Here is an 18,612-nt window from a genome sequence, read left to right on the forward strand (position 1 = left end):
TGCATAAGGAAAACAAATGTGAATCTTTGTAAAGATTTTGTAAGTCAAAGCGTACGGTACTAATTAGTCATAAACTGAATAATAAGAAGTGACAAATGCACATCCTGCCCAGTTGATACTGCAAGGTGATACTCACTAACATTTGGAGACTTGTGCCAAATTGGGAGAGATGTCCCATGGACTATAAAATCCAAAGAAAAGGTACAGTGCCGAAGGAGGTGATTCGGCCCATCATGTTTGCACCGACCCTCTGAAAGAACATTCTACCTAGGCCAACTCCCCTGCCCTATCCCAGAACCCCATGCGTTGATCATGGCCAATCCACCTACCTGCACATCTTTGGACCCTAAGGGGCAATTACAATGGCCATTTCACCCAACCTGCACATCTTTGGACTGTGGGAGGAGACGGGAGCACCCAAGTAGACAAGGGGAGGCTGTGCAAACTCCATATGCACTGTCATTCAAGGGTATAATTAAACTCGTGTCCCTGGCGCTGTGAGGCAGGGGTGCGAACCACTGTGCCACCGTGCATGCCTTTACTAGTCAAGCAACAGCTTAAAGTAATTTTCTCAAAATCGTATCTTACAGCCAATGCCCCAGACTCCCCCTTCAGAATTCCTGGATATTTCCTATTCCACCTGCAAGAGAGACATGTCAAAAGTGATGGCAGACTGATATGAGGTTGGGAGGGGGTTGTCCTGGGAGTCCTGAACATTGACTCTGGACCACATGGAGTCTCAGGGCATGAGGACAAACATGGGCGAGGAAACTTTCTATTGATTACCTTCTGTCAGCTTCCTTTAGCTTTTCAATGTTGAACACCACTTCGAAGAAGCACTGAGGATAGCAAGATCACAGAATGAACCCTGTGTGGGGTACTTCAAAGTCCGTCACCAAGAGTGGATCGGTAGTTTGTACTAAAGGGACGGGCATAATTGTTCTGTGCCAATGTTGGGCATTAATTCATTTCCTCTTCTGTGTATATGCGGTGGGGGGGGGGGGGGGGTCCTGTCCTGTCCTGTCTATTGAAGGGATGGGCAGATGTTTTGGGGAATGATGGGTATTAGTTTATCTCTTCCGCTGTGTATGCGCGGGGTGGGGGGGGGGGGGGGGGGGGCTGTTCTTTCTGTTCTTTGTAAAAAAAAAAAACATTCTGTCTTGTTGTTGTTGATATTATGCAAAAATTTGAATAAAAATTATTTTTTTAAAAATAGAGTGGCTCGGTAGCACCACTACTTCCTGAACTGGGTGAGTCCTGAAGGACAGGGCTGCCAAGCTACACATGTGGCAGGTGGTTAGCGATCCAATAGGAGAGAAGAACGAATTTTGCTTTGTGTACACAAACCTACCGATCACAATTCCATCTGTATATGGCAGTATTGGTGGGACTGACCATCACACAACTCTTGTGGAAACAACGTCGATTTTCACTTTGAGCATAACTGGCAGCATGCTGTATGGCACTGCGACCATGCTAATATATTCAGAACAGGTTAAAATTGGACATGCATTAGGTGTTCTATCGATGTCATCAGAAGCCAGGATGTGGAGATGCCGCCGTTGGACTGGGGTGAGCACAGTAAGAAGTCTGACAACACCAGTGTAAAGTCCAACACGTTTGTTTCAAACACTAGCTTTCGGAGTGCTGCACCTTCCTCTGAATCTGAGGAAGGAGCAGCGCTCCGAAAGCTAGTGTTTGAAACAAACATGCTGGACTTTAACCTGGTGTTGTCAGACTTCTTACTGTGATCAAAAGCCAGAGAATTGTGTTCAACTATAATGTGCATTCTTATGGCTTAGCATATCCCTCACTCTACCATAACCATTTAAGGAGGAGTGCAGGACAAGCATGACAAGAACAGCACTGGGTGTACCTAAAAATGAGGTGCCATGCTGATAAAGCTACAGCACAAGTCCAGATGCAAACCAGAGGGTGGAAGCAGCATACTTTATAGAAAACTAAACAATCCCACAACTAACAGATCAGATCTAAGCTCTGCAGTCCTGCCACGTCTAGTTGTGAATGGTGATGGACAATTAAGCAACTAATTGGAGGAGGAGGCTCGACAAATATCCCCACCCTCAATTATGGTGAAGTCCAGCACAGCAGTGCAAAAGGCAAGGCAGAAATATTTGAAACCATCTTCAGCAGTGGTACCAAGTTGATTATCTATCTTGATCTTCTGAGAGCCCCAGTAACACAGCTAGCCTTCAGCCAATTCGATTCACTCCACGTGTTATCAAGGAACAGTTGAGGCACTGGATGCTGCAAAGGGTTTGGGCCCTGATAACATTTGAGCAATAGTACTGAAGACTTGTGCTCTGAAACTAGCCAAACCCCTAGCTAAGCTGTTCCAGTACAGCTACAACACCGGCATCTACCCGGCAATGTGGAAAATTGCTCAGGTATGTCCTGTACACAAGAAACAGGGCTAATCCAACCTAGGCAATTGCCATTCCATCAGTCTATTCTCAACCATCAGCAGATTGATGGAAAGTGTCGTCAATAGTGCCATCAACTGGCACTTGTTCAGTCATTTCCTGTTCACACGTTCATTTTGGGACCTGCAAGTGCCACTCGCCCCTTGACTTCCTTACAACCTTTGTCCAAACATGGACCAAAGAGCTGACATTCAGAAATGAGGTGAGAGTGACTGCCCTTGGTGCCAAGGAAGCACTTGGCTGAGTGTGACATCAAAGAGCCCAGCTCCTTGAAGTCAAAGCAAATTCGGGAGAAATCTCTCCACTGGTTGGAGTCATACTTGGCACAAAGGAAGATGGTTGTTGAAGTCCAATCATCTCAGCTCCAGGAAAGTGCAGCAGAAATTCCCCAAGATAGTATACTAGGCCCAGCCCTGAACAGCTGCTTTATAAAGGCCTATCCCATCATCTAAAGACAAGAGTGGGAATATTTGCTGATGTTTGTACACTGGTCAGCAACATTTACATCTGCTCAGATGCTGAACAGTCCATGTCCATGTGCAGCAAGACGTGGACAGCATTCAGGCTTGGGCTCATCAGTGGCAAATAATTGTATTACACAAGTGGCAGTCAATGACTATCTCCAACAAGGGAGAATCTGACCATTTCCCCACGATATTCAACAGCTTTAACGTTGATGAAATCCCCCTCTATCAGCAACCTTGGGCGGGAGGGGGGGAAGGATTACCACTGACCAGAACCTTAACTGGACAAGCCATATAAATACTGTGGTAAGAAGTGCAGTTGGAAGGCTGGGAATCCTGCAGCAAATAACTGACTGCCTGTCTCTCTAAAGTCTGTCCACCATTTACAAGTTACAAGACAGGAGTGTGATGGAATAGATTCCACTTGCCTGGGTGAGTGAAGCTCCAACAGCACCCCGGAATCATTGAATCTCTACAGTGCTGAAGGAGGCTATTCGGCCGACTGTGTCTGCACCAACCCTCCGAAAAAGCATCCCACACGGGTCCAATCCCCACCCTATCCCCATAATCCCACCTAGGGGCAATTTAGCATAGCCATTCGACCTAACCTGCACATCGTTGGACTGTGGAAGGAAACTGGAACACGCAGAGGAAACCCACGCTGACATGGGGAGAATGTGCAAACTGCACACAGTCACCCGAGGTCAGAATCGAACCCTGGTCTCTGGCACTGTGAGACAGTAGTGCTAACCACTGTGCCACCATGCCACCCACTAGAAGCTTGACAATATCCAGGACAAAGTAGCTGACTTAATTGACTCACCATCCACAACATTAAACATTCACCCCTCCACAACTGGCACACAGTGGCAGTAGTGTGTACCATCTACAAGTTGCACTGCAACAATTGGTCAATGATTTTTGGAACATTTCAAACCCACTACCTTTATTACCTGAAAGTGCAAGTGCAGCAGACAAGTGAGAATGCCACTAACTGCAAGTTCCCCATCAAACCACAGATTATCCTGACTTGGAACTATATCACTGTTCCTTCACTGCCATTGGATCAAAATCCTGGAATTGCTTCCATGGACTGCAGTGGTTCGAAAAGTCAACTCATCACCATCTTTTCAAGGGCAGTTAGGGGTGGCCAATAAATGGTAGCCTTGCCAGCGATGCCCACATCTTGAGAATGATTAATAACAAACATTGAAGTTTCTGCAGTACTGCAATTAGCACAAAGCAGTGAGATGAGAATTAGGTATGGCTACTTCTTTAGCTGACCAAAACTATTTTTACAATGTTCCCTGCTGAAATATTTTAAGATTTAAAAAAAAATCTCAAATGTTCTTTAAGCTCTGAAATTCAAAGGAGTTTACCACCAGTGTAGGATATCTTCTATCTCCGATGTCAACCAAAAATTTCGGTAAATCTTATTTCACAATATATAAAGACTTCAACTATTTGCCTTTTGTGCTTCTTGAAATATCTTGTTATTTCATGCTTGCTCCGTGAGAAAGTGAAATACGGTTAAATAGTGTATTATTAATTTTATTTTTCATTAAATTGAAATGTTTGGTCCTTTATTTGGACATCTGTGTCAGTTGGAGCTTTAATAAGTGAATAAGTTACATATCACATGGGTCAGTTTGTTCATTGGAGTACTGCGTCATAACTTAAAATACGATTTTAAGTCCATTCAATTACTCTAATTGTATTTGTTTGCTTTCGTTCGTAGGTTTTGGGATGTTTCCAAGCCTGACTCGGCTCTTGAAACAGTGGAGCACCACACAGAATTTGTATGCGGCCTTGATTTCAGCTTACATATCCCTGGCCAGGTACGTGACTAACTACTTCAACAATTGATCAAAATGAATTAATACAAAACCGATAAACAAGTTCCAGATCCCTGGTGTGGAAGAAATAGCAAACTAGAAATGTTGCAGGGAAATTGCATCATGAAATTATACAAAATAACACATATTTTCAGCTTGTACACCTTTTATTATTCCACAGCCAAGTGTAATATTCTTAAGATCTTGGTTAATTAGTATAAAACCAACAGAGGGGATAAAAGGAATTGTACGTTTGGCTTCAGAAATCGCTTTTGTGTGTTCGATTCACTGAAACATCTGCTGGGCTTTTTGCTGAGGCAAGCTCTTTTTTTTGTGCAATATTATGAGCGGCCTCATCAGCTTAATAAGTGCGCTGCTTGATGTGGCACTGGGCCATGCCGACCAGAACAGTTGAAGGTTTTATTCAGAGTTGGTGCTGAGATAGCTAGTCTCAATTGGAGCAGCATCAGTGGGGTGGTGGAGGAATGAGCCCTGCTTTCTACTATGGACATTATCCATTCACCATTCCTCTACCAGGAAATGGCGAGCATAAAACCATTGGGTCAGATTGTGATGCATTCCTCAGTCAAATAACCTGGCAACATTTGCTAACTGGGCTCACATGTGAAAAATTACCCTTTGGGCAGGGTGGGTAAAGGGCAGTCACAGCAGCAAAGAGCTTTGAGCAGAGGAAGGAAGCAATCTGAAGAGGAAAGCCTTTCTCAACGTATGTGGCAGTAGTATTTTTCTTATTGATGATTATTTGATCTTTTAAAAAGTGAATGCTTGAAATAAACAATCTGTTCATTTTAGAGCAGGTGCTCAAGCCTTTAGAACAATAATCAGTCATGCTTCACCTCCGCTGTATCAAAATCAACACAAAGATATGAATAGGTGTTGGGGCAATATATGCACTTGACTGGTGAAAAATGAATGTGTACAAAATGGTAACGCTACTACGACAAAGAAAATGCAGCTACACTGTGGATTATATTTTTTCTGTCAACATGGCACAAACAGTGATTACATCAGATTTTTGTGCCCAGTTGGAGAAGTAGCCTTTTCATGCACAGAATATGGGAATAAAGCTTCTGCATCTACTCTAGTTCTCCTCTCCTTTCACCAGGAATAAACAAAAGTTAATGAATTATCGGCATAATCTACAGTTGATTTATCAAATTGTCCCAAGAGTGCTGTGAAAGCTCCCTTGGGGCTGAGGCTAAAGTACGGTGATGAATTGGAGACAGCAGCCATAGAACAGAATTAAATCAGTTAATGGATCAGATGTATAGTGCCTTAATGAATTAATGGAGAGCTTACCATTGGCAACATTCACTGGAGACTTATCAAAATGAACAAACAGGATTAAGAAAAGCAAGGGCAGTTAGATTTCATCGCCCGCATTTTGTACAGTATTAACCGTAGGCAAAGAGGCATTGAGCTGCTGTAATACAGTCAGGCAATTCATTGATAATGCCAATGAAGAAAGGATCCATTTGGTTTTTTTTTAAATCCCCATTTGGTTATTTCTGATCATGGTTTTAATCATTTTGTTGCTGGAAGGGGGAATGTGTGTAAAAGTGAGTCAGCTCACGAATATCTACTCTGTGGCAGAAGGCAAATTGGTTGAATGAGCCTAAACCAGACAATTAACACGTTCCAACTCGAGCATTCATCCCAGCTGAGCTAACGTTTAGAAGAGGAGTCAGCCTCTCACTGGTTCCAGTTTGTTAATATCTGAATGAGAGATTAGATTGGGTTGAGTAAACATCCGAATTTCAAGAAACACAAGTATTGGATACACATCTGAATAAGAGACCTCTAGTTCTAAAGTACCCATAAAGAACTGGAAAAAGGAGAATAAGATGCAGATAATGGAAACTATGCTGAACCAAGGTATATTGGAGATTAAAGGTATTGCTGGAGGTAAATTTAGTTTCAATGATGAAACAGTAATTTCTTCCTGATCTGCCATAACCTCATCAGTCTGTAAGGACCAGTATTAACCATGTTATGGAAAGAGAGGTCACAACATCACCCCTGACTGTGTGCTTCAGTTGAGATGCTTTAAATTAGTTTACTGCAGGGGCACGATGTGTGAATATGGGGTGGCATGTTGGCACAGTGGTTAGCTCTGATGCTTAACAGTGCCAGGGACCTGGGTTCAATTCCGGCCTTGGGAGACTGTCAGTGTGGTGTTTGCACTTTCTCCCCCTGTCTGCATGGGTTTCCTCCGGGTGCTCCAGTTTCCTCCCACAGTCCAAAGATGTGCAGGTTAGATGGATTGGCTATGCCAAAGGATTGCCCCTTCATGTCCAAAGATATGCAGGTTAGGTGGGGTTACGGGGATAGGACAGGGGAGTGGGGCTAGGACACTTTCAGAGGGTCGGTGCATATTCAATGGGCCAAATGGCCTCCTGCACTGTAGGGAATCTACGATTGAGTAACTGGTGAAATTCATCCTTACAAAATAGCTGTTTCTGAGTATTTACGTTCTTGCCTCGGAAAACAAATGTGAAGTAGTGACAGGATTGACAGGATAATGATCGCTCCTTCCATTCTGGTATTTAAGATGGTTGATCAGATTATACAAAGGGAGAATGTTCCAGACTCCCACCATCCATGCATATGCAATAATGAGCATCCCTGTGGGTGTCAACCCATAATTCAGAGCCAGTGTTTTGGCCCCTGCTCACAGTGACTGTCTGCAGTGGGGATTTGAACCTTGCACTTCGAATTTGGAGGTGGGAATGCTCCGACCAAACCAAAGACTTGCTCCTACACCCTTAGCAAGGTAAAATAGTTTAGATTTTAGCCAAAGACGAGAAATTAACAAGCTATTTTAAACATGATTTCCCTTAAGCGCTTAAGAGTTTTGGGCTTTGAAGGACAAAATTTCACCGCCCTGAGGGCAGAAAGGGCCTCCATTCGGTTTGCTTTTAATCACCTTTTTTTCTGCTGAAAATAATCCCCATTTCTATAGTCATTCCTCATAACTAAAGTTTCTCATCCCTCGCATCAACTCAGTGAATCTCTTCTGCACCATCTCCATGGTTTTGACATTCTTCCAAAAGGTTACTCAACACTGGAAATCCCGGGCAGCACGGTGGCGCAGTGGTAGCACTGCAGTCTCACGGCGCTGAGGTCCCAGGTTCGATCCCGGCCCTAGGGTCACTGTCCGTGTGGAGTTTGCACATTCTCCCTGTGTTTGCGTGGGTTTCACCCCCACAACCCAAAGATGTGCAAGGTAGGTGGATTGAACACTCTAAATTGCCCCTTAATTGGAAAAATTGAATTGGGTACTCTAAATTTATTAAAAACAACACTGGAAATTCCATTCTAGTTTAAAGCCTAATCCAGTGATGGGAATCCTAGGCTCTTGAGTGGGCGGCAGGAGTGGCCCTCCTTCATCTCAGTGAGCCACAAGATTAAAATCAGGCTTGTCACTAAACATGACCCCATGAATAAGATTAAATACATTTGAAACACACCAAATATTTCATAATGAGTTATAGAAAATACTTAATCATTTATATTTTAATAGAACCATCATCAACTTCTAATGGAAATAAATATTTACACTTTGGATGGAGAGGGAGCGCACAGCTCTCGCAGTCAATGCTGTGGGCAATCAGGATGCACCTCACTTCATTGCCCTTGCTTTACGTACATTGCACTTCAGTCATACCAGTGGGAAGAAAACTATGCAGACAGGAATTAGCAGAATGTGGCCACCCGGCGCTTGGGCAGTGGTCAACAAAATGTCTTGTGGGCCGCACTCAGAACCCAGGTGGGCCTCATGTGACCCGCGGGCTGCAGGTTGCCCACTACTGGCCGAATCAGTAATTTGTTCAGGTTGAGCATTATTTTGCACAAAATTATAATTTATAAAAGCTGGGATATATGTTTTTTTAAAAAAAGTTTTACCATTTGATCCTTCCATTTTTAAAGATTTGTGTACCTAAACCCTTAAACTTTCTGTGCTTCTCTACCCAGGATCCACCGTTTACGTACGCATTCTTGGCTTATTCCTCCTCCCACAATATGCCACCTCACATTTCTCTATATTAAATTCCATTTGAGATCTATCTACTCAATCTGACCGCCGAGAGACACAACCCTGCAGTCTACCTTTTATTTCAAAGGCAGGCTGACGCATCAGAATGTTTAGATTCAATGTATGTGAAACCTCTAAATTATGATGCAATGGGGAACCAGTTTTGGGATGCTTAAGTATTTTTTTTCTATTGATAGGCTAATCTAGTAGAGTGCATTACACATTGCATCATGAAGGCATTGAAGTTAAAATGTGCTGACTGTCTAAATCCAAATGAAAAAAAATCAATGTAATTTTTCTTTCTGCATCCCAAACAACGATGTAATTTTAATTATGAATTCTCCCAGTTAGATATTGTACCATTCTAATAATCAGTTGTGGTTTTGCCATCTTCCTGGGCTGATTTGGTACCTTATTAACTGAGTTTTCAAATAATGCACTGTCTGGGAACAGCTAACTCAGGTTTTCTCTCATGCTTTCATTACAGGTTGTAGACTGTGCCTGGGATGAGACGGTGAAGATCTATACTCCAGCTTGCCTTACAGTTAGTCATTAAACTTGGTATCACTGGAAGATTTAGAACATCATGTCCTGAAAAAAGTGCACAAGATAGCTACTTGATTCATTTGTGTATATATGCAGCATTTTGGAACTCTTACAAAGTGAGCCGTTTTACTTGGTGAATTTGGAAAGCTCTTCACCAAAATATATTCAGCTGAATGGACAGTTTGAAGGGGAACAATAATTGACCGTTTTATTTTCTTGTTTAAAAGCTTGAGCAATGGGAACGGCAGAATACTGTTTCATCTGTTCACATTTCAGACTGCTCGAGAAAGCGGCAGATGAAATTCCATATCGGTAGTTATCCATTTATTTATTTTTAACTTTCTTATGGTGAATTCAATATGACATAGCATCTAACGTTCGAGAAGGCTGCAAACTGTGAGCCAGTTTGACTACAAGCAGTTGTACCAATCACATGGTTCATCCTCAAATATTGGGTCAGTGAAGAGGATCTGCTCAAGCCGTGGGTGAAATTTTCCCAAAAAATGGCAAAGTGAAATATTCCCAAAAATGGTTCAGTCAGAAAACTGGTGTGTTTCTACCCAGAGAAACAGTCAGGTTTTCCAAATAGCTCTTCCCACACTTTGCCATATTTTTGAAGCGAGATGTGCGTTTTGTGCTGTCATTGTGAGAGGCGGGGCCTAAACACACCGGCAAGCTTGGCTTCAAAAATGAAGTTAAAGACCCCCCTACAATCCTCCCCATCACAAAAATCCGGATCCTCCCCACTTCCCTGTCAATGATTGCTGGCATCAACACCCGACCCCAAGGATCGTTGGCATAACCCCCCAACACCACCCGTAAGGATTGCTGGAGCCAACCCTATTCCCCCTAACCCCCCTAAGGGGTAGGAGTGAAGAAAATTAAGCCCTAGAGCAACTCATCAGTAAATACTTCTCTCATCTACATCATCCAAATCGATATGGCAAGCTCGATATCGAGCTTCACTTCTGTTATGACCAGGTAAGAAGGAGTGAACCGGCTCCCCTCTGTTGGTCACAACAAAGGTTTAAGTTTCCTTTTCACAAGGATATGCCTTTTCCAAATCCAAATCCATTAAACAATTTAAGCAGTGAGCAATAAGGAGTCAATCAAACAAGGGTTTCTTGAGTGACGAAAGAGCAAATTTGTTAACCACTGAACCCGAGGGAAAACAATATTGAAAATGCAACATCACACACAGATATCAGAAATAAGGGAAGTTATAGTCCAATGGAATAAAGTTAAAAGACTATGTGCAGGGTGCAGCAGGGTGGTTCAGTGGTTAGCACTGCTGTCTCAAGGCACCAAGGTCCCAGGTTCGATCCCGGCTCTGGTGGGTCACTGTCTGTGTGGAGTTTGCACATTCTCCCCGTGTTTGCATGGGTTTCGTTCCCACAACCCAAAGATGTGCAGGGTGGGTGGATTGGCCACACTAAATTGCCCCTTAATTAGAAAAAATGATTTGGGCACTCTTAAACGCAGAAATCGGGATCGGCGATCGGGCGGAGAATGGCTTCCGACGCCAGAATTAGGGCAGGTGCTGGTTTGACGCCGGTTCACGGTGCTCCGCCCCTCCAAATTGGCATCATTGGGACGCGCGCCGCACGCAGTTGCAACGCCATTGCCGCGTCATCAGCCGGCCAACCCGCGATGCTCCGCCCCCCGACAGCACGGGTCACATGTGGTCCCAGTGGTCGGGAACCTGGCGTGCGGCTGCGGACAGTGTCCAGTTCCGCCACACGCATCTGGGATCCATCCCGCTGGCCAAGGGGCTTCTGCTAGGGCTGGGGGAATGTGTGGGGGTGGCCGGGGGGGGGGGGGTCTGTGGGGTCGGGGTGGGCGGGTACGCGGTCCAGCATGTCCGGTGCATGTCCATGTTTTCCGGTGCAATAGGTAACGTTTGTCAGCCCTGCACATGTGTGGCCCGGGACCCGCCGATTTTCTGGCCATTTCCCATGCAATCCGCGGGTGTTCCACACGACGCCGGTGCCAATCTCTCACCGGAATTGGTGAGGGTTTCGGGCTGATTTCTCCATCGTGAAACACCCACGGATCCTCCATTTGCACCAGCACTTGGCCTCAGGAAGGGAAAGGTCCGCCCTATATGTTTAAGTATAATTTCCTTCTCCTTGAGGCGTTGACTGTTAAATGTTGCTGCCCATTTAGGTCAGCTGATTTCTGGGATGTGGTCAGATATAGAAGATGTTGCAATTCTTACAAAATCTTGATTCGCTTGCAGGTTCCTGGTAATGATGACTTCTCAAACTGGGCAAAGCATATTTTTTCAAAGTGAGAAACGGCAAAAACTCAGCTTTCTAGACATTCTGTGTCACTTGTAAACTCTCTCTCGTGTGGTTGCAGCCTCGGCTTGAATAACTTTACCCCTTGTGTATTTCCAAGGGATTTTGGGTAGAGCTGTCTGTTGCAGCCATTGTTTCAATATCCAGTTCTTTACATTTTTAATATCCCTTTGACAGTGATGCGTTTTGATGAATCTTTGAATTAAAGGAAATTTCCCTCTCTTCACGCTCCCCTAAGGGTGCCTTGTTTGTTTTTCACCTTTGCCTTGGTAGGTGGCCTAGCATTTTTCAGTAGTTTGTCCTGTCTCTGTTCAAGTTACATAGTTTGAATTTTTAAGTCCATGTCGGAATCTTCCAGAAGCTGGTCACTGGAAATATTGGATATCAGGTGACTTGAGACAGCCATCCCTACCCAACTTATTTTCTTGTCTTTAAAAGGTCCTTTAAGCAGTTCAATATATGTTTAGTCAGGTGGTGAAATTCCAGATTGGTATTACTCACATATATATCATGCACGTTGTGACACAAATTCTATGCAAGCTGGCACAAGCCCAAAATACATTGACGTATCCATGACCAGAAGGGGCATTTGGATTTCCTTAGAATCATCAGATAATTAGAAGAATGGAGTGTCTTAGTAAATTGGCCATTGTAATAACTCTGCCAAGGCTAGGCTTCATACAAACTCTAGTTTATTTGAATAATGAAAAGAGCTGCAGCTGCCGTGTACAATACTTGCGTCACAACCTTTTTTTTAAATTTCCAATTAAAGGGCAATATAGCTTGGCCAATCCACCTATCCTGCATATCTTCAGGTTGTGGATGAGACGCAGACATGTGGAGAATGTGCAAACTCCACACTGACAGTGACCCGGGACCGGGATTGAATCTGGGTCCTCGGTGCTGTGAGGCAGCAGTGCTAACTACTGCGCCACCATGCTGCCCATCTTGCATTCCAACCTGGGGATCATGGGGAATGCCGGTCTGGGCCTGGGCTGCAGGTTTTAAGCACTCGCTGAATAGTTCCTATTGGGCGAGCCCCTGCCCGCTCAATAGGGGAACTTGTATTTCAGGAACCTCACGGGGAGATCAGTTGATGATCCCTCATGGCCTTTGTGGCCTTCAGAACATGTCTTCCCCCCTCAAGTTCATTTCGCCCTCAATGCCTCCAAGTCAAGGAAGCTCCTCCACCTCTTTGCACTTGGCCTCGTGTCTGTGGCAGACGGAGCAGGATCTGGAGGTGTGAAGCGGATCAGCGATCTTCACTTCCACAGGGAGCACCAAAGGTCACCAACGTTGTTGGTTCCTTGGCCTCCATATCTGAACCCGAGACCTCACAATCGGGAGAGTCGAGCATAGGGGCCATTACGGGCGGCCCTGCGCCAGTGATGGCCACCAATGGGGTTGGAAACGAGGCCTCAATGGGGGTAAGCTCCGTACTCCTGAAGTGGTCCAGGTTCTTCCTCAGCTTTTTCTTGGACCTTCACCTTGTACGATACAGTCCCATTTTTTTATGTCTCGGGGGATCGAATTGGAGCCATCTCTGAAATTCCGTAAATCACCAGTCTTAAACACTCTCAGATCTTATGTCATCGTGCACTCCTTTTTGCTGTTGGCTCTCCCTCCCTTCCTGCCAAATTCGAAAATAGTAAGCTTAACCTGGCACAAAGCTGTTGTCCCATCAATAGTTCTGCTGGGGTGACTCCTGCCATGGTATGAGGACTGGTTCTGTAATCAAATAAGAATTGTGCCAAACCAGTTCGTAAAGTTGTGGTTGGCAGAAGCTGCTTCTTACCATTTTTGAAGGTCTGCACTGCTCGCTCTGCGAACTCTTGGATGACGGATGATATGGCGCCGTCGTACTGTGCATGATGCCATTTGGTTTCATGAATGACTGAAACTCCCCACTACATGAAGGCTGTGCCATTGTTGGGAAGCAGTGTATACAAAACTCTGTTGAAGTTTCACAATCATGGCAGGAGAGGTCATAGAGGCCATGCGATGTACCTCCATCCACTTGGGCTACCCATCCACCAAGATCAGGGTCATAGAACCCAAGAAAAGTAAGATATGGCTTCATGTCATCAGAGAGTTGTCCTTGGATCCCGCCACTCAGGATTACGTATTTTAAGCTTTGATTTGTTTCGCCAATACGAGTTGGACTTTGAAGAAATTCAAGGTCATCGTGACCTTTTCTAATGCAGTCAAATAAGCCAGACTTGTGGGCAGTGGGAGAAAACGCAAGGCATCAGTGTTGGTTATTCACAATCCAGGGCGATGCTTTAAGGAATATTCGTAGGCTGCCAATAACAAGACCCAGAGCTGAATCCGGGCATAGGTGATTGGAGGTATTGCCCTATCTTCTTTAAAAAGGCCCAATAAATGCTTGCAGTCTGTTGCCATCACAAAATACCTGCCATAGACATACTGGCGAAATTCTTTACACCAAATATGACCGCCAAGCCTTCCTTCTCAATCTGCGAGTAGCGCCGCTCTGCATCCGAAAGAGTCCGGGACACATTGGCAATAGGTCTTTCTGTGCTGTCTTTCCAACAAAGTGAGAGTACTGCCCTAACACCATAAGGAAAGGCGTTGCATCATTATGAGCTCCTTCTTCGGATCATAATGACCCAGTAAATTTGACAATAGTAGCTTACCCTTTCAAATGCCTCATCTTTTGGTACCTCCCAAGACCATTTCTTGTATTTCTTCAATTATCGATGTAATGACAACAGCAAGGTTGCCAAGTTCGGGACGAACTTCCCATAATAATTGACTAGCCCTAGAAAAGATTACAGTTCTGCAGCAGATAATGGGATAGGCACTTTCCCAACGGCTTTGACTTTGTTTTCCATGGGATGTAGGACTTTTTTGTCTCCCTGGTAGCCAAGATAGGTTACTTCACTTGCCTGGAAAACTCACCTTTCTCTTTTAAGATGTACCCCTCCTTTTGAAAATTGTTTCCTTTTGAAAATTGCTGCTAGACCTGTGGTAAACTGTTACTGTACTACATGTATTGTGGTAAACCACTGCCTGATGGCTCCGCCTGTGGCTCCTCCCCTTGGGCTGGGTATAAAGGTGGCTGACCTCCGGCCCTACCCCAGTTCGGGATCAGTGGCCAGGAGGCTTCCTTTTAGCTAATTGAAGCCACAGTTTTGTTCACTACTTGTCTTTTGTTAATTGATGGCACATCAATTTAATAAGCTAAACTTTTAAGATGAATTCATCACTCAAGCCTGATCGCCTGGAGCTGGACCCACAAGCAGCCTATGCCACTGTGACATTCGAGCACTGGCTAAGCTGCTTTGAAGCTTACCTCAGATCCTCCACCGACGATGTCACCGACTTCCAAAAGCTTCAAGTACTCGACGCACGGGTGAGCCCGCAAGTTTTCCTGATCAGAGATGCCCCCTCGTATACGGAGGCGATAATGCTGCTGAAGGGACAGTACGTAAAGGCAGTAAACGGGGTGTACGCCATGCACCTCCTTGCCACGAGGCGACAACACCCCGGAGAATCACAAGCTGAATTCCTGCATGCCTTGCGGGTACTCGGCCAGAACTGTGCTTGCCAGGCGGTATCGGCTGTCCAACACACGAAGCTGCTGATCAGGGACGCCTATGTCACGGGCAATAAATCCAATTACATCCGCCAGCGCTTGCGAGAAGGGAGTACACTCGGCCTCCCAGAGACAGTGCAGCTCACAAACAAGCTGGAAGTAACTCGAGTGTGGCGCATGCCTGTGCCGCAGCAGCAGCAGCAGCATGCCAACTCTGTAAGCCCGAATGCTACTTTTGCGGCCAGGGTATGTACCCCAGTCAATGCTGCCCTGCACAGAATGCGATTTGCAATGGGTGTGGGAGGAAGGGCCATTTCGCCAAAGTCTGCCAGGCCCGACCTGTCCCTAAAGTTCCTAGGCCCAGCAGTGCTGCCTGTTGCCTGTCAGGACCGCCCCCATCTGCCACGCCACCCGCCATGTGCGACCCGAGGGCGCCGCCATCTTCACTGCCACCCGCCACGCGCGACCCGTGAGGGACGCCATCTTCGCCACCATCTTTTATTCCACCCGCGGCCCATGGGGGCAGCCATCTTTGACACCACCTTCGATGCCACCCGTCACGCGCAGCCCATGGGAGCTGCCATTTTGGAACCATCCCGCTGCTGCCTCCCGGGACCCCTGCTCACCCGGTCGTACGCTGGCCACCGCTACCTCCGACCGGCCCACTCGCCACCTTCCGAAGCTCGCCTCCATCACACACGACCAATCTCGACCTCATCATCTCACGAAATCCACGATGGCGGATCAACAGGGACGAGATGGCCTGCTTCTTCGACTCCGGGAGCACAGACAGCTTTATCCACCCAGATACGGTAAGACACTGCTCCTTCCCAACTTTACCCACAACCCAGAAAATCTCCCTGGCTTCCGGATCACATTCCGTAGAAATCTGGGGGTACTTTGTCGTGACCCTTTCGGTACAGGGCGTAGAGTACACTAACTTTAAGCTCTACGTCCTCCCCCATCTCTTCTCCACGGTTGACCTGAAGTCCGCGTACCACCAGCTCCCTATCCGCCCGGAGGACCGGCAATACACTGCCTTCGAGGCAGATGGCCGCCTCTACCACTTCCTCAGGGTTCCCTTCGGTGTCACCAATGGGGTCTCGGTCTTCCAGCAAGAAATAGACCGAATGGTTCACCAGTAAGGGCTGTGGGCCATGTTTCCATACCTAGATAATGTCACCATCTGCGGCCATGACCAGCAGGACCATGACGCAAACCACCGGCATTTCCTCCACACCGCTAAGCTCCTTAACCTCACATACAATAAGGAGAAATGCGTTTTCCACACAAGCCGCGATGCACGCTGTGGATGAGTCTATTCTGTTCCAGGTGGAGAGCGATGCGTCTGATTTTGTCCTGGCCGCTACCCTCAACCAGGCGGGAAGGCCTGTGGCTTTCTTCTCCTGTACCCTCCATGCCTCTGAAATTCGGCACTCCTCCGTCAAAAAGGAAGCCCAAGCCATTGTGGAAGCTGTTAGACATTGCCGGCATTACCTGGCCGGCAGGCGATCACTCTCCTCACTGACTAATGGTCGGTTGCCTTCATGTTTAATAATACACAGCGGGGCAAGATCAAGAAGGACAAGATTCTGAGGTGGAGGATCGAACTCTCCACCTACAACTACGATATCTTGTACCGACCTGGGAAGCTCAATGAGCCCCCAGATGCCCTATCCCGCGGTACATGTGCCAGTGCACAAATAGACCGACTTCGGGTCCTCCACAATGACCTCTGTCACCCGGGGGTCACCCGTTTTTTTCATTTTATCAAGGCTTGCAACCTACCTTACTCCATCGAGGAGGTCAGGACCATGACCAGGGACTGCCAGATCTGCACGGAGTGCAATCCGCACTTCTATTGGCCAGACAGAGCACACCTGGTAAAGGCCTCCCGCCCCCTTAAGCGCCTTAGCATCGACTTCAAAGGGCCCCTCCCCTCCACTGACCGTAACGTGTACTTCCTCAGCGTTGTACTCACGATTCCCCTTCGCCATCCCCTGCTCTGACATGACCTCTGCCACTGTCATCAAGGCCCTGCATAGTCTCTTCACCTTGTTCGGTTTCCCCACCTACATCCATAGCGATCGGGGTTCCTCCTTCATGAGCGATAAGTTGTGTTAGTTCCTGCTTAGCAAGGGCATCGCCTCAAGCAGCTACTACCCCCGGGCAAACGGACAGGTGGAGAGGGAGAACACGACAGTCTGAAGGCCGTCCTTCTGGCCCTACGGTCTAGAAGTCTCCCAGTCTCCCGCTGGCAGGAGGTCCTTCCCGATGTCCTCCATTCTATTCGGTCGCTCCTGTGCACTGCCACCAATGAGACCCCTCACGAATGTATGTTTGCCTTCCCTAGGAAGTCCACCTCAGGGGTCTCGCTCCCGTCCTGGCTGACAGTCCCAGGGCCCGTCCCCCTCCGGAAGCATGCGAGGGGTCATAAATCGATCCCCTCATCAAGAAGGTCCTGCTCCGCCATGCCAACCCACAATATGCCTACGTGGCACATCATGACGGGCGGCAGGACGCAGTCTCCCAACGGGATGTGGCACCTGCAGGTTCCCCAGCGACCACCACCACCACCCCCGACGCTACACCGTCTCCCTCCACCACTACCTGGCTACATCGGGATTTGGCACCCGCATGCCCACCGGAGACCATCACAACCACCCCCTCCCCTACATTGCCCCCCCCCCCCCCCTCCACCGACTCAACTACTGGGCGAAGAGGAAGACAAAACGCTCCCGGATGTGCAGATCTCGACACCAGTGCCCACACCACAGCCGGGACTGAGGCGATCACGGCGGAAGGTCAAAGCCCCCGACAGACTCAACCTTTACGTTCACTTCACCCCCGCTGGACTTTTTTTTTTAACAGGGGGGGTATGTGGTAAACCACTGTTAGTGTATTATATGTACTGCGTGTTATATGTATTGTGGTAAACTGTTACTGTCCTATATGTATTGTAAACCACTGTCTGATGGCTCCGCCCCTCGGGCTCGGTATAAAGGTGGCTGACCTCTGGCCCTGCCCCAGTTCGGGATAATTGGCCAGGAGGCTTCCTGTTCAGCTTATTAAAGCCACAGTTTTGTTCACTACTCGTCTTGTGTTAATTGATGGCACATCAAGGCCTAATTTAAGTTTGCTCTGTAGTCCCTGTAATCAGAATGGCATCAGGTACATTGCCACTTGGGGAAGTCCTGGGGTATATCCTCCATGACCCTCAGAAATATGACACATGCAGAGATGAGACCGTACAAGCCCTTATGGGGGTTACTCGTGTTGTATTTACGTGAGGTTTCATCTAGTTCAAGCTGGAGGTAGGCATGGCTCATGTCTAGTTTTGTGAAAGTTTGACCACCTGCTAGTTTGGTGTGTAAGTCCTTTATATGTGATATGGGCTACCAGTCCAA

At 46.7% G+C, this 18,612-nt stretch overlaps 2 protein-coding genes across 2 annotated transcripts in view; both read left to right on the forward strand.

The window, feature by feature from the left end:
- pex7 (peroxisomal biogenesis factor 7) overlaps positions 1-9,584 on the forward strand; it is a 134,802-nt gene extending 125,218 nt beyond the window's left edge. The window contains exons 9-10 of the mRNA XM_038799444.1: positions 4,647-4,746; positions 9,288-9,584. Coding sequence (XP_038655372.1) covers positions 4,647-4,746; positions 9,288-9,356 — 169 coding nt within the window. The 3' untranslated portion in view covers positions 9,357-9,584. The remainder of the gene's footprint in view (positions 1-4,646; positions 4,747-9,287) is intronic.
- LOC119967213 lies at positions 9,459-16,466 on the forward strand. The gene is made up of 2 exons (XM_038799443.1): positions 9,459-9,658; positions 11,586-16,466. The coding sequence occupies exon 2, from the start codon at positions 14,864-14,866 to the stop codon at positions 16,019-16,021; it is 1,158 nt and encodes a 385-aa protein (XP_038655371.1). The 5' UTR covers positions 9,459-9,658; positions 11,586-14,863; the 3' UTR covers positions 16,022-16,466.
- Positions 16,467-18,612: the final 2,146 nt, after the last annotated feature.

This window comes from Scyliorhinus canicula, chromosome 6 (genome assembly GCF_902713615.1).
Source record: "Scyliorhinus canicula chromosome 6, sScyCan1.1, whole genome shotgun sequence".
In the NCBI taxonomy this organism is placed as follows: Eukaryota; Metazoa; Chordata; class Chondrichthyes; order Carcharhiniformes; family Scyliorhinidae; genus Scyliorhinus; species Scyliorhinus canicula.

Excerpts from the sequence above, each read along its gene's own strand:
- LOC119967213 (XM_038799443.1), top strand. The coding sequence starts at position 14,864 with ATGAATTCATCACTCAAGCCTGATCGCCTGGAGCTGGACCCACAAGCA.